The 16,588-nt window shown below is 42.3% G+C and overlaps 2 protein-coding genes across 2 annotated transcripts in view; both read left to right on the top strand.

Annotated features, from left to right (window-relative positions):
• On the top strand, positions 1-12,745 carry LOC141134124 (extracellular calcium-sensing receptor-like). Its single transcript, XM_073623709.1, has 5 exons — positions 1-258; positions 1,346-2,182; positions 3,267-3,494; positions 3,593-3,716; positions 11,841-12,745. Exons 1-5 carry the CDS (start codon positions 1-3, stop codon positions 12,743-12,745), a joined length of 2,352 nt encoding a protein of 783 aa, XP_073479810.1.
• A 353-nt stretch (positions 12,746-13,098) lies between these two features.
• The window catches only part of LOC141134123 (extracellular calcium-sensing receptor-like), a 37,258-nt gene continuing 33,768 nt past the window's right edge, over positions 13,099-16,588 (top strand). Inside the window, exons 1-2 of the mRNA XM_073623708.1 lie at positions 13,099-13,144; positions 15,185-15,497. Of these exons, the coding sequence (XP_073479809.1) occupies positions 13,099-13,144; positions 15,185-15,497 (359 nt within the window). The remainder of the gene's footprint in view (positions 13,145-15,184; positions 15,498-16,588) is intronic.

Genomic DNA, 16,588 nt, shown 5'->3' with positions numbered 1-16,588 from the left:
ATGAGGTTTGCGTTAGAGGAAATCAATGGAAGCCCAGATCTTCTCTCTAATGTCACTCTTGGATTTGTTGCTCTCGATTCTTGTGCTGCTTTACGGAAAGAGCTGGAAGGAACTTTGTGGATGTTAACGGGTCAGGCTCAACCGATACCTAATTATAGTTGCCGTGAAAGGCCACACCTGGCGGCTGTCCTTGGCCATACAATGTCTTCATCTTCTATTCTTATGGCTCATGTACTGGGAGTTTATAGGTTCCCACAGGTAGGAAAAATATTCAGAGCCATACTGTAGTTTGTGAAGTAGGATGGAGGAAACTATGGATGATGTTGCTGTTAATGTTTGGGTGGATGCAATAAACTTTAGATCTCATGGTCATAACCCTGTCCAGGTCTAGTTCTCAAGTTTTGAACGTAGGCCTCCATTTTTTTAATGATCCTAAAAATAAAAAATAACAGGGTTAGTCCTCTTATTTCATCCTGGTGGCACCCAAGTATGAAACAAAAGTAAGTGAAAACCTCCTCAGGGGGGCCACAGGTAGCTGTAAAGATCTGACAGAGGTGCTAACACCTTCCTACTTAATACCTAAATAATTTGTCTGGAGTTGGGCCAGGGTTTGATACCTAGATATCCAAGCAAACTTAACAAGGTGTGTTGCTTACTTAAAAATAACTTTCTGATTAATTTGTACACCCAAAATCTTTTATTCTAAATCTACATTTTTAGACATATTTTAGTAATTAATTTATTATTATTTTTAAGTATACCTGACAGAAGAACTAGTATATAAATGATACTGCAGGTGAACACTGGAGCCTGAAGGTGGCAGTATTTATCTGAAGGATACAGGTGTTAATTTTTGTCAATGGAGCCTCAAGCCTGCATATTATCAGAGCTGCAATAGTGATCACCATGTGCAGAGCTTGAGGGGTCTTAATGGTGACCCTGCCCTTCCTCCAGGGGGGCCTGTGTGGCCTCCCTGATGCATTAGGTTTTACATCGGGGTCAGCAACCCATCGATCTTGATCTACGTGTTGATCGTGGGCAGGTGATGGGTAGATTGTTTCCTTTCTTTGCTGACACCCAAAACCTGGACAGGAGCAGGGGTAGGATTTACTGGAACCGATCCCCTTTCCACATGCAGCTGCTGAATGCCAGTTTCTCGTCTTCTCCCTCCCACCAGCATTCAGCTGCTGCAGGAAGAAAGAGGGTCGGTTCCAGTAAATGCCACCCCTTCCTTTTTTGAATGAATACAGTGAGTAATCTGTACCTGTCAGAGACAGAGATTGAGAACTGTGTATAATGTAAAATATTTTGACATGATATATTTTCTCTCTGACATGTTTTACAGATCAGTCATTTTTCTACAAGCTCCCTGTTGAGTGATCGCACTCAGTTTCCATCTTTCTTCAGGACTGTTCCTAGTGACACTTTCCAGTCAAAGGGTCTAGCACAGCTCATCCTACATTTTGCATGGACGTGGGTGGGGTTGGTTGCTTTCGGTAATGACTATGGTCAGCAAGGTGTTCAAGTGGTCAAGAAGGAGCTCCTCAAAGCTGGAGCTTGTGTGGCCTTCACAGAGTTCATTGTTGCCAACAGTGAAGACAGAAATATACCTCATGTCACTAGGGTTATAAATGAGTCGACTGCCAATGTTGTGCTCGTGTTTGCTAGTGATCTCTTCTTTGTACTCCTTGTGGAAGAAATGTTGAAGAAAAATGTAAATGGGAAGATTTTTGTGGCCAGTGAGGCTTGGTCTACCTCAACCATTTTAGGGGTGGGGAAATATTCTTCACTATTGGTGGGTTCTATTGGCTTTGCCTTCTACAGCTCTGTTATTCCTGGCTTTAAAGAATTTGTGACCGATATCCATCCTCTTCCTCTTAAAAGTCCAGAAAAAAGCCTGAACCAAATATTCTGGGAAAAAACTTTTGGATGCAGATTTTTGGACCAAATGAGTCTTACTCAGTCGTGGAACAATTCCACAAAGTTATGTACAGGATTTGAGAATCTCAGCACCGTAGACAATGTTTACACTGACATGTCCAATTTAAGAGGTTCTTTTAGCATCTACACTTCAGTTCAGGTTATTGCCAAAGCCCTCCATGACATGAGCACTTGTCAGAAAAGTAAAGGCCCTTTCTATAACAGGAATTGTGCAGACATTTGGGACTTCAAGCCATGGCAGGTAGGACTAGTTAGTTTAATTCAAAGGACAAACTTTGGTTTCAATGTTAGCCTTATTGCTGTGCCGCAGAGGGAATTTATCACCTGCTTCTCAGCGATTTAATGTTTTGTTTGCACAGCTTACTGCAAATAAGATGATTGTTATAGTTTTGAATGGACCATTTGGTCACCAGAGGTACATGGTTTAGGGGTTGGCTGTTGTTCACCAGGGACTTCTTTCAAAGAGGTTTTGATTAGTGACCATGCTACATTGTTGTTCTTGGGTTTGCACCACTGATGAGACTTGACAGGAAACCACACTATTAGGCGAGAGCACAGTCCCAAAGTAGGCTGTGTCTGATTGACCGCCTATCCGATAGTGCCTCCATAGTTCAAAGTCTACTGCTGCTTGACAGAGCCAAAAACCTGTTGCCAATTATCTTTTTTATCTGTCTGTAAGGGTGGAATTCTAACCAGCACTGTGAGGGGGGGCATGTTTTTCCCAAAGCAAATCACATAAAATATATCTAAAGTACCGTAAGTTTTCTTAGGTGCATTGCAGTGGCGGCCCGTCCATTAGGGGCGCATGGGTGTCGCCCCCCTATTTATGTGTCCGGCCCCCTGATCTACATGCAGGGCGACGAACGCATGGATTCCAGTGGAGGGGTGTTTTTTTTTAAGCACGTGATTAGAGCCAGAGTCTCACTCTAATAGGCTTCAAAAAAGGGTGGGCTTGGGGCACAGGAAAAAGTAATATGCCACCTATATTGTTTATTTAATGTGTGCTAGGCTCATTATAATAATGTTTTTTAAAACAATAGTGCAGTTATCCTTAAAACTCATCATCAAACCCTATCCAAATCACATCATCTAACCACAACCATTCTAACCACTCCATTTTATTCTTGGAAGTTTTTTTTGGTTTTGTTTTGTTTTTATTCGACATTGCTTGAGCTTGTACATTTTCTAATAAATAGTTAATGGTTTTGGTTACTGTTTGTACTTAGTATTTCAAAGTTGGGTAGGGGAGGCAGGACAACAACCATAAAATAATGAATGTCTCGAGATCATCAGTGATGAATATTATTTGTCTGATATCACTACAGCTTAAGCATTATATCCAGAATGTGCATGTTAAGCTTAAAAATGGAAGAGAGGTCTTCTTCGATAAAAACGGGGACCTTCCGGCAGTGTATGATATTGTGAACTGGCAGCTGGGATCGGATGGGATCATAAAGAAGGTCAAGGTGGGAAGCTACGACACATCAGTCACTGATGGAGACACCTTTACTATTAATATAAGCGCAATCACATGGCCTACAGAAAAAGAACAGGTATTGTATGGAGGGTAACACGGAAAAGCTGATGGATTTTTAATTATTATAATAGTCCTTAGGAAATTTCACTTTTTATCTCTGTATTCTTTCTAAAGATGCCAAAGTCAATATGCAGTGAGAGTTGTTCTCCAGGTTTCCGAAGAGTTGTTAGACGAGGGAAACCTGTATGTTGCTTTGAGTGTGTCCTGTGTCCCTATGGAGAATTTTCTAATCGAACAGGTGAGTATTTAAAGTAAATCTATATCCATATTTTTGTTTTGGATAGCATATGTAATGATTAAAACCCTGTTCGTTTATTTTTTTTTAACTTCCTCTCCCATAGACACGATAGGAAGTGAGAGGATATCTCACCAAAGTAAGGGTAATTTCTTCTTAGATAGGGATGAGCTGCTGTTGTGTCCCAACATAGGTTTGGACCAAATTTAGCTTGCTTGGACTTATGGAACAGCAGAACTAAATTGGTGTTCTGTCAAGTTGAACCTCCCGTGGAAGTGAAATATTTAGCAGTGGTATTACCACTGCTGCAAAATGTGACAGCTTCCCCACACATGGTTGTTAGGAACCCAGCAGCCATTGGTGTTCTAACAACCATTATTCATTGCTACCAGGTCCAATCAACTGTCAGCTGGGAAATCCTGGCAGTCAAAAGTTAACAAAGGGTCAGAGATTATATTAAAAAAATCATCCTGACCTTCCTCCTTTATTATTCACACCAGGTCATCCAGGTCTCCTATAAATCTAAGGGGGACCCCACAAAAAAGAAGTAAATAATTAAATAAATAAAGTCTTGGTTCCCTTCAATATTTATACCAGACCCTTGAGAAAAAAAAACATGTAAAATAAATAAATAAATAACTGAATCCCCATGATGTTACTGACTAAACATGGTCATGTCCATATTTGATCAATGACATTACTTGGATGACCCCCCCATGTTTACTTTTAAACTACAGAGCCCTGGGAGATTCAGCGTGAGTAAGCTAGGGGAGCAGATCCTGACAGAAGTACAGTTAAATCACACTTGTTTAATAATAAAAGTAAATAGAACAAACATAGTAAAAACATAGCCAGAGTTCAGGAACCAGAACGGATAGTCAGACAAGCAAAACGTCAGGGAGCCGGAGATGAGCGTAGTAAAACAGCAAGCAGGATCTGGAGCCAGAAGGGATGTCAGCCAAGCAAGTCTTTTAACAGGAATGCAGGAGAGCGTCTCTGTGATGTTGACTAATGTTGACTAAGGCAAAGGCAGAGCTCTTTGGACTGGACGGCTTAGGTAGGCAGGACTGTCGAGCAGGATATCAGCAACAGGTGAGTAACTGTGGAGAGATAGGAGCTAGCAATTAGCCAACAGCTGAGCGGCCAGCCCTGACAGCATCAGGCGTTGTTCATCAAAGTTTATGTTGACCTGCATCACTGGATAACATTGACGATGGATTAACATTGTGGAATTTATTTTTTCTTAAATTTAAGGACTTCTCAGTGTGTTTACTGTTTTTTTTCAATAAATTTTATTGAAGGAAATTGCAATACAGGATTTATGGTAATATATTTTCATAAAACATTTGGCATAAACCATGTAGCCTAGGCGTTGTGTATATGGGTGGATTGTAAAACAAGAGTAGTAAGAAACATCATCATATAAGAAAACTTCCACGCAGAGATAACTGGATGGATCATCTGTGAAGGATCCCTAAACTACAAGGTGGAACAAAAGAGGGGGAGAGTAAGGAAGGGTGTGGAGGGGAGGGTACACCAATTATACTGTAGAAAGACACTAGGACTGTGCCTGAAGTGATGAGCTGGGTGCTCTCGGTTAGGATGTTGATGATTGGGGAATCAGTGAGGAAGGAGGGTGGTCATGCTGAATTATGTTTAGGACCTCGAGTCCCACTGGTTGTGAGTTAGTTTTCAGAGGTAACCTCTTTCCCAGGGGGTGTAGGGAGAGCCCCATAGTATGACAATGAATTTTCAAAGATTTCGAGTTCCTCTTGAGATAGTGTCGATTTCATGAAGGCCTGTCATCTGGAATAGAGACGTGCACTGGAGGCTTCGTGTTTGAGGTCGGTGTTGAGTTTGTCTTTGTGTAATAAGTGTAAAAGTTCCCGTTTGATTTGCGAGATCTTTGGACAGCAGGGGAAAGTCCAATTTTTTAAAATAGATCTTCTGGTGACTAGGAGACAGATCAGGATCCAGTCTTTGTGTGGTAGTTGATTGTCCCAGTACCCGAAGATGAGGAGCAGGGGGCCTTTAGGTAATTTCATCAGGGTTATACCTAGTATGTAAGAAATTACTTGATCCCAGAAGGTGGAGATGTAGGTGCATGCCCAGAAATGGTGAGTAAGGGAAGGTCTTGGCTTGTGGCAAAAGGGGCAGGTGGCGGTGCCCTGGTTGTTCTTTTCCAAGAGGAAAGGTATATAGGCACAGTAAAGAATTTTTAGTTGGGTTTCTCTCCCGGATTCATTGGGGATCATTTGTAGGATTTTGTTGTAATCTAGTAGAAGTTTATCTACTATGTCTGTGTCAGGAAAGTCTCTGCCCCAGTTTGCTGCTGATAAGGATGCTATCGTAGGAGTGGTCTTTTGCAGGAGAGGTTTGTAGATGTCAGAGATAGTATATAAGTCTTTTTGGAGCAGATGATCTGTAATAGTCACTTTGAATCTTTTATGCTCCTCTCTGCATGAGTTGCGGATGAAGCTGACACATTGCCCAAAATGAAAAGCATGAGACTGGGGGAGGGAGAATGTTTCTGCGATGACTGAGAAGTTGTGGGGTCTCCTCGTTTCTACGTCAAATAGTGTAGAAAATTTGGTGAGGCCTTTTTGTTCCCAGATGGAAAAAGGTTTGTGCTCCATCCCCGGTGGGAAGTTTAGGTTACCCTGGATGGGAAGGTGCCTGGACATGAAAGGGGAGAGTTTCAGACTTTTTCTTACTTCTCTCCAGGCTATGGCTGTGTCCCGTAAGAGGAGGTTATGTTGTATGAATGAGGGAATAGATTTCCACTTGCAGTGAAGAAGGGCCACCAAGGAGTAAGGATGGGCCATTAGAGATTCAATGGGGTAGTTTGAGTCGGGAGGTTTGTTATATACAGTCTAGGCCTATCTGGAGTAGACATGCTAGGTTGCATGCTCTGACATTAGGAAGACTAATACCCCCTTTTGGCCTGGGAAGATATAATTTTGCAAAAGCAATACGTGGTTGTTTATTCTGCCAGATAAATTTAGAGATAGCTTTGTTTAAGATTTTAATATCCTCGCATTGCAGAAGTAATGGAATTGTTTGAGGTGGGTACAGTAAGTGTGCAAAACTGACCATTTTTGCTAAGTGGCACCTTACCAGGAGCGAGAGAGGCAGATCCACCCAGTTTCCCAATTCTTGAGATATTTCTTGACGGGGGGGGGGGGTAATTGAGGTGGTAAATAGAAGAAGGTAACTTCCCTATTTTGATGCATAAGTAGGTTTTGGCTACTGTGAAAGGTGAATAGGGGGCATGTATCAGAGAGGGAATGATGGTGGCTAGTCTGGTGGCTACAATTTTAGAGAGAATTTTAACGTCCAGGTTTAAAAGTATATGGGTCGATAGAAGCATGGTTCTAGGGGGTCGGTCTTTTCCCTTCTTCGAAAGTAACTTCATGATGGCCTGATTCCCCGTTGGTAAGTAGGGGCCACCTGACCATATACCTCTGTAAACATTGAGGAGGGTGGGTTCTGCAATTTTTTGTAGGGTTTTATAGAATTCCCCTGTAAACCCATCGGGGCTCGGAGCTTTGGAGGGAGCTATATTGCGAATGGTTGTAGCTATTTTGGATGGGGAAATGGGTGCATTTAGGGCCTCAAGTTGGGAAAAAGTGACTGTAGGTAGAGATATTTTATTGAGGAAAGATTGTGCAACATTTTTGTCTATGGGGTCAGTGGTATATAGTGCTGAATAGTATTGTAGCATGACTTTATTGATTTCCTGTTGCAAGGATTTAATGGTGCCTGAGGTGTCTCATAAAGAGGTGATATGTGTAGGGTGGAAAGGGCCTTTGCAAAGCCTCGCCAGCAATTTGCCTGCTTTGTTGTAAAATTTGTGGAGAGAGGCGTCCATATGGGCCCTTTTTGTCAGTTTGAGTGTGTCAGCCCAGGTGTCAAAAGCATTTTTTGCTGCCTTCCATTCAGTTCTGTTTTCAGGGGAGTCCAGGGTATATAGAGAGCGTTGTGCCAGTCGGAGTCTGGTACTAGCCATCTTATAATTTGCTAGGGTGTTTTTTTTGTACGAAGCGGCAAAGGAAATGATCCGGCCTCTAAGGAAAGCTGTTGAAAATTCTTTTCATGCTTTCTCCATGTATTGTTGGAAGTCAGAGTTGTTTTGAAGTTAAGATGGAAAGTGTCATATTCTGGGGTTGGGATGTAAGTTGGGGTTGTCTAGAGTTGCCGAAATTGGGGCGTGTTCTGATATGGCTATGTCATGGATATCTGCTCCGGAGATCATTGGGACAAGACTGTCACTGTACAGAAAAGGTAATCAATTCTGGTGAAGATGTTGTGTGGATTAGAGTAAAAGTTGAATTCCCTGTCCGCTGGGAGTAAGAGTCCCCAGATGTTGTGAAAGTGGAGATAGTCCATAGTGGATGAGAAGTGCGTTAAGTCAGAAGTTTTGGGTAGTTTGCGAGGACATTTGGGTGTGGATCTGTCATCTGTTAGGTGTAGAGTGGTGTTGAAGTCCCCCCCAACTATATGGGGGATGTGCGGGTTGCATAGTAGCCAAGTGGAGATCTCACCAAAGAATTGTTATTGGGGGCATATTTGTTGGATATCACAACATCTCTGTTTCCTAAGTGAATATGTGCAGAGAGGAAGCGACCCTGACTGTCGGTGTCTACAGACTTGACTTCACAGGGGAGGTTTTTGTGAATCAAGATGAGAACCCCGACTTTGCGTCCAACTGCATTGCAGCGCAGGACAGTGCTAACCCAGAGTTTTTTTTCAGGGATGATAGATGGGTCTCCTGGTATAGGGCAATGTCGGTTTTAAGTCTCTTAAGATGGCAAAGGACTTTAAGTCTCTTGATAGGGGACCTAAGCCCTTTCACGTTCCAAGAGGTGATTTTCATAGGGGGAAAGTTGTTTTGGGGATTTGGGCTGGTATTATGATTATATTGGGTTTTGACCTGAAGAGAGGAGCTGTTACTTGTGGAGCAAAGTGGTATTCATATGGTAGATAGGTGGTGCCTGAGTGTCTGGTGTTTGACGGGTGGTATATGGTAGAGGTGAGTGAAGTGGGGAGGGATTTGGAGGGCTGAAAACATGAAATAAACATATTACTAAATATTGAGAGAACTTCACTTTTTTCTGCATGGATTCACTGTATAGGCCAGCTCCCAGTACTGACCCGAGTGTTGCAGCGGAGGCATGCCCATAACTTGATGATATCATTTGCAGCAAGCTTGGGTTGTTTATGAAGGAGGAAGGTGGCTGTATGCAGTAAGGTCATAGGGGGTATTTCAGAGCAAAAGAGATAGAGTAAGATTATAGACAACAAAAAACAATACATAGTATCAAGGCCTGCCAGTTAGTTGGAGGCTATAACAGAGGAGAAGGTTAGTGTAGGTGGAGACCAACCTGGGATAACCTATAAGGGAGCTTACATGCACCCGTTGTTCATCAAAGCGGATTTTGCGTTTACCGGATCAAAGAGGGGTAGAGCGATGGTCAGGTTCAGAGTATTTGAAATGCTTTGGAGAGTCTTTCCGTGGACTTCTTTGGTCCAGAGGGCGATTATTTGGGGCAACACTGGATGAGGGATTGGAGTGAGAATCAGCGTGTAGTGTACACAGGAATGCTTCTGCTTTAGAAGGATCTTGGAAGGAGAGCTGGTCACCGTTGGGGGCCTTAAGTCGGAGAATTGCAGGGAAAGCTAAAGTAAATTTCACCTATCGCTGGTGGAGTTCCATGCAGATGTGTTGGAAAGCTTTCCTTTTTTTGGAGACTTTGATGGAGTAGTCTGCAAAAATCAGAACTTTGATTCCATCTATCTGAAGGGATCTGGACTGCCTGAACTTTTGCAGGATGATGGCTTTGTCCGAGTAGTTTAAGTATTTTGCGATGATCGGATGGGGAGTCTTACGGTCGGTGGCGAAAGCTCCCATGCGGTGGGCACGTTCTACTGTGCAGGGACCTGGAAGGCCTAAAGCTTCTGGGATGCGTCTGGCGCAGAATTCAGAGAGGGCTGATGCTTGTGGGGATTCTGGGATGCCCACAAATCGCAGATTGCTCCTTCTGGTTCTATTTTCCAAATCTTCCAACTCTTCTTCCACATTGGAGAGACGGTGTTCCACCTCGTTTAGCCTGGTTGCGTGTTCCTCCAGTTGTGCCTTAATCTGTTTTATCCCTGCATTCACTGCCTTCTCCACTGAGGCAGCTATCATGGGGGTCAAAAGTGCTGCCACTACCTGAGCAATGCACTCTGTGCTGTTGTCTCCTTGGCATGAGGAGAGGGAGGTATGGTGTAAGGAGGGAGAGGCAGTGCAGCCGCTTACCTCCATGTCTGGCGGGCCCGCCGTGTGATCCGGCAAGGCCGAGACCGGGGCTTCAATTTGCGGCTGGGCCGTCTGCGTTTGCGGGCCTTTTTTTCCACAAATCGATCCATGGGTGTGCGGGGGGGGGCACCTGTGGGGGCTGCTGGCAGCAGTGGAGGGTCAGGTTGGTTTTTTAGGCCGATTTATGGGTCGTGCTGTGGGAGCTGATAAGGGAGACAGCTACTCCATGCGGCGCCGAAACCGGAAGCTCTAGTCACTGTTTTTTTTATTCACATGTGGAGGGGAGGTATCTGAGAACCTATTATAGTTAAAGGGAGATCCCACATTTCGATAAGTCCCCCTCCCACAGGCACCCACAACCACTAGGCCCCAGATGTGGTGAAGAAGCCCTTGGCCTCATCAACATTACGACCCCCCCATGTTGAGGGTATATGGCCTGGTATGGTTCAGGAGGGGGCACACACTCATCTCGTCCTTTCCTTGCCAGCCAGGCTCAGATAAAGGTCTGGTATGGATTTTGGTGAGGGGAGCCTCAAATTTTTTTCTTGTTTTTTTGTAAGAGCTTCCTGTTGACATCTACACAAGAACCTCATCATGTATAAGGGTCTGGTATGTATTTTTCAGTGGAATCCCATGCTGTTTTGGTTAATTTATGGGATCCATTAACATCTATATCAGATTCTTATGCAGGGTAAGAGGCTGGTATAGATTAGGGGAATCCCTTGCTGCTTTGTTTTAAACAGAAGTGAGCAAATTGGAGCTGCCAATCTTAATAGCATTTTTTTCCCCCCGTAAATGTCAGTTTTGCTGTAAAAGGCTTCATACATCATACCCACTTCACAGTCAGTATAAGGGCCTCCCCCAGGCATGCTGTTTATTGGAATTTTTCATTTTTAATGTTTCATTAGCTGGTTCCTGTCAAATTGAATTTGAAAATTAACTTTTTTGCTTAGGTGCTTTTTCCAACCCTTCCCTACTCTATTCAAAATGTAAAAAAAAATAGGTTTGGCTTTATATAGACTTTAGCAATCTTTTCTTTCTTTTTTTTTTTTTTGTTTACAAAAGTTTTTATTGGAAGATATATAAAAAAAGAAAATTGGTACAAAGCAGGTAATTACATGTAGTAAAATGATTTAGTACAATATATCATAAAAAGAGGAGTTGTCGGAATAAATGGGAACTTTGGAGGATGACAACATTGTATAGGCAGTATAAGCAAAGGGGTAGCAATTACTATGTTACAGTAGTGTACAAGTGTTATGAAAAAAATAGAAGATTAAGGAGGATCCCAATAAGACCATTTTTTATTGAAAATATGCATATTATCATGGAGTGTATGGTGGATTCTTTCAGTGAGTTTCATCATTTTCATTATAGATAGTACTTGTGACCAGATGAGATTAGTTGATCTCCAATTGTAAGCGATCATCCACTGTATGGAACTAAGCAATGAATGAATTAGTCTATTGCAAGAGGTTGGGATATTTGGTATGGGAGCAAAGAGAAGACATAATGTGGGTGTAAGTTCAATTGATTGGCCTGAAGCTTTAGAAACTTGCCATATTGGTTTTAGAAACTTACAGCTCCAGAATATTTGTACTAGCGTCCCTTGTTCTAAACAGCCCCTAAAACAATTAGGGGAGGCTGTGGGGTAGAAGTTGTGTATTTTTTGGGGGGTCAAATACCACCTGGTAATTAGTTTAATTGGAGTTTCTCTGTTTGAGATAGCACAGTTGCTTTTGCGGAGGTTATCTTTAGCAATCTTTTCTGAACTATTGATCAAATAAAAATGATTTTTGGTCTTTTTGTTTGTGTTTCTTATTCAGATTCAGATGACTGTTACAAATGTCCGTGGAATCTCTGGCCTAATGCTAAAAGGACCAAATGCCTTCCAAAGAAAATTGAGTATCTTTCCTATGAAAGACAATTAGGTGGCTCCTTGAGTGCTGCAGGAGTCTCTTCATCCTTGATCACAATTTTTATCTTGTGCCTGTTCTTTCGCCACAGACATACACCCATTGTTAAAGCCAACAACTACTCTTTAAGTTGCATTCTTCTTATGTCTATATCCCTGTGCTTTCTCTGCTCCTTAAATTTTATTGGATACCCCCAAACTCTTACATGTCTGATGAGGCAGGCAATATTTGGTATGGTTTTCACAGTCTGCATTTCTACAGTCTTGGCAAAAACCATCATGGTTGTCTTTGCCTTCATGGCCACCAAGCCTAATAGCAGACTCAGGAGATGGACAAGTCCAAAGGTATCCTATGTGATCATTTTTATGTGCTCTGTTATGCAATTATTGTTATGTGTTTTGTGGTTGACCCGGGATCCTCCATATTTTGCATACAATATACAAACCCAACCAGAAATCATTATAGCTGAGTGCAGCGAGGGTTCACCAAGTGCCTTTTGGTCTATATTGGGTTATCTTGGCTTGCTATCATCAGTCAGTTTTATTGTAGCCTTTCTCGCTCGCACACTTCCAGATAGCTTCAACGAGGCCAAGTTCATCACTTTCAGCATGCTGGCCTTCTTGAGTGTCTGGGTGTCCTACATCCCAGCTACTCTTAGTGCTCGTGGTCAATATGTAGTGGCCATGGAGGTCTTTGCTATCTTGTCATCTAGCTGGGCCCTGGTGATCTGTATGTTTTTTCCAAAATGCTATATCATATTGTTTAGGCCCAGCATGAACTCTAAGGAATATCTCAGGGGCAAAGACATGCAGTAAAATATTAATTACAAGAGTCACATCTTACTAAATGAATGGACATAAGTCTAATGGGCATAGAGTCTTTTTCATGCCATCCAGTAACACAAAACCACAAAAAAATATTAGCACAACATTAGCCAGCATAGGACTAGCACTATCAAACACACCTTTAGGGAATACACCTGTGGAGGTTCCTATTTATGTAGGTCATGGTTCATCTAGTAGTTATGCACTTTATATGGACTTGTCCATTAACATTTATGTTCTGCCAATTATCCAGATCTAATGAGTGTCAGGAACATTCCTCAAGTCATCTTAATCCAATCCACAATATATCATGTTATGTGTCAGTGCAGTTTGTGTTTGGATACATGACTCAACCAGTGGATCCAGTTGGTACTCATAAGAACCTCAATGGTTGGAGCTGTTCAGAATCTATATAAGGAAGCAAAACATCACCAACACTTCAGCAATGTTTGTCTAACATGTTGATTTCGAAAGAAGCATCTCAATAATCTAGTCAACATTTCTGGGCCATGCGGAAGCCCTTCCTTAAAGTGTCCCTATGATGTCACAGTCCCACTAAATATTGTAATTGATTGCATGTAAGCCACCAAGGGGTATATTTATAAAGCAGCAAATCTGACATTCACCAAACATTCTCTAAATTACCTGTTTGGTGAAAGCACCATTACTGCTTTATAAATATTCCCATATAGGTCAAGGTGAGAATTACAATGCCCATGCAGATATAAATGCTGGTCAATCATTATCTCTGAGGACAAGGGCACCATTAGTAATCATGGGGTCCCTTACAGCCTAGTTGACAGTCCAGGGCCCAGCATGGGAGGGCTGACTATTGGCAGCCATGACAAGGAAGTCCATTTGAATGCAACTAGCTACTACTAGCTATATGAGGGATGCAAACATACTGTATAGTATATAACCAATTCAATAAATAACCTTTTGATTATGTGTCAATGTTTTAAAGGAAACCGTTACTATCAGAATATACAGACTGCATTTGCTGAGCTCTCTTTATGAAAATGCTGGTTCCCTGGATTTCAAGCTGATCCATTGGACTGAATCCTAACTGCTAGGGGCTGTAACTGGTCAGCCACAAGGCAATCTAAGCAGGAGCCTAGGGCTGGTGGAGGTCCAGAGGCCCAGCTACAACCTTCATGCTGTTGCAGTAAACCAAGGTGACAGTGAAATTGGTCAAAGCTCTGTACCTGACTGTTGCTTCACCAGGGGTATTCACTTGTAGGCAGTTGGTATTTAGGCCAGTAAGGGCAATGCAAGTGAGGCTCCTTTACTTTGCCCATTGCAGTCCTTTTCAAAGTCATTTACAGGCATGGGGGGGGGGTACATAGCTGCTACCTTGTCTAGGGCTCCATTTGGCGTTAAATTGTATGTAAATTCTAAATGCATGTTCTGTATGCTTGGCATCATGCCCCCCCAAAAATTTTATTTGTGAATCTGAGGCAGCAGTCCCTCCAATGATCTCACACTGCAAATATACATTGGCACTCAATAGCATAGTCTAATGCAACAAAGCAATTAGTAAAAAATGACATTTAACCGTTGTAGTTCCTGATTAGAAGCAGCAAAGCACTTCTGCACATGTGAACGGGCCCAGGTACCCTAAATTATTTTAGACTCACAAGAGGATTGAGAATTTTTATATCTTCAGAGATATATGCTGCCCACTCCTGTCTGTTTCCACTACATTGCACTAATAGTGTCATCAAGGATGGGGGGAAATAAGGATAAAGTTGCTGTAGTCTTTTAACACATCAATGTGGCCTTACTGCCGTACAATAAAGTCTTTGAATGGATTTTTGCTTTTTGTCTTGAGTTTCAATAATAAAAATGAAGGATAAATCAGTGAAAATTACAGCTCAACATTCACTGATACTTACAGTTATCATTCTATAGGGAGATCCCCAAACCTGTGTACTGTAAACTCCATCACTGAAGCTCATTTTCAGATTGTGAAGCTCTTATCTTGTACAGAAGCTCATAAAGACATGGACCACAGACACACACACATATACACTATATTACCAAAATTATTGGGACACCTGCCTTTACATGCATATGAACTTTGATGGCATCCCAGTCTCAGTTCGTAAAGGTTCACCCTTTGCAGCTATAACAGCTTCTACTCTTCTGGGAAGGCTGTCCACAAGGTTTAGGAGTGTGTCTATGGGAATATTTCACCATTCTTCCAGACGCGCATTTGTGAGGTCAGGTACTGATGTGGATGAGAAGGCCTGGCTCGCAGTCTCCGCTCTAATTCATCCCAAAGGTGTTCTATCGGGCTGAGGATAGGACTCTGCAGGCTAGTCAAGTTCCTCCACCCCAAATTTGCTCATCCTTGTCTTTATGGACCTTGCTTGTGAGCACACAGTACATGCTCACCCTCTCCTCCTACTTCTCCTGCTCAAAGTACAGGTGAGAATGTCGACTACTCAAAGATTGCTCAAGAAGTGGTGAAGTTACTTACTCCTAAAATAACAGAAGTAGTAGACAGAGCAATAACCCATGGATTAGAACAATTCCATAAAGACATACAGGTGTATTCACAAAGGTTAACACTGGCAGAAGAGTGGATCTCTGAATTAGAGGATGAACTACAGAAAGCTTCCCAAATAAGCTCTCAGCATAGCAAACTCCAAAAATTAATGATGGATGAAGTTGAAGACCTAGAAAACGAAGAGACGAAAAGTGAAAGAACTTGGCGGAGCATATATGCCATATTTTCAAGGTAAACAGCATTGGGGTCAAGCATAATTCATGTAGTCTAGACTCCTGATGAGGAGAGAGAGACCAGAGCAGAGAAAAAGGATGTGCAGGGTAAAGAGATGCCATTTCGATCTCCGGCCATCTGTTCGGGGCCGCCAGGCAAGACCAGGAGGTGACCGACCTGAGGTGGGATGCGTAATAGTACTTAAGAACATCTGGGGTTCCCAAACCTCCTCGGTTCCTAGGAGAAAAGACCACTGAGCTGGCAATTACCGTTCCAGATAAAGTCCAGAAACTAGTTTTTGAGCAGCTTAAGTTAAGACATAGGTAGTGACACCGGGAGTGATTCAAAGAGGTACAGCAATTTAGGCATAATAGACTTTTTTTAAACATTTATCCTACCCATCCTTCCAATTTCCAATGTAATTGTAGAGCAGGTGCACAAGAAAGGAGAGAAGAGTGCTGAATACTGAGACCCGACTTGAATTACTTCACTACTTCTGCTGTGAACAATGAGAATTATTTTGTTCTGCCATGGCTGGAGCCAAAGAGGTCAGATGTGGCTTGTTTTGAAGTGTATTTACTAGGGTTGCACCGATACCGGTATCCATGCCGATACTAAGTTTTTGCTCGAGTATCGGTAGTCATGAAAATGCTCCGATACCTGAAACCAATACTTTTAGGCTTGATTCTTTCAGATGTCAGAGGGATTTCCGCACTGACAGCTGAAATGTAAAGAAAAAAAATAAGCCGGCAATTATCAGTTGTTAACCACTTCCAGACCGCCGCACGCTGATATATGTCCTTACTTTGAAGAGGGATATCTTTGTTATGGCAGCAGCTAGCCAGAGAACACCCTGCAAATTTAGGTGTTTGGCGAACGGCCGAACAGGCAAATGTTCAGCCCGAACTCATTCTTGGGCCGAATCATTCACCCATCACTATTTTTGACTTTACTATCTGCTTATTGACCTCATATGCTGCTCAGCAACTGTTTTCATTTTGTTCCTCCATGAAGAGAGTTTGATACTATTTCCAATATAGTTTATTACTATTTCCAATATAGATCTCTAAAGTCACTTTTTTCTCTGAGTTCATATTTAATCTTGTGTT

This window comes from Aquarana catesbeiana, linkage group LG03 (assembly GCF_042186555.1).
Source record: "Aquarana catesbeiana isolate 2022-GZ linkage group LG03, ASM4218655v1, whole genome shotgun sequence".
NCBI classification, from domain to species: Eukaryota; Metazoa; Chordata; class Amphibia; order Anura; family Ranidae; genus Aquarana; species Aquarana catesbeiana.
Note: the sequence above shows the minus strand (reverse complement) of the source record. Positions and strands in the feature narration are given on the sequence as shown.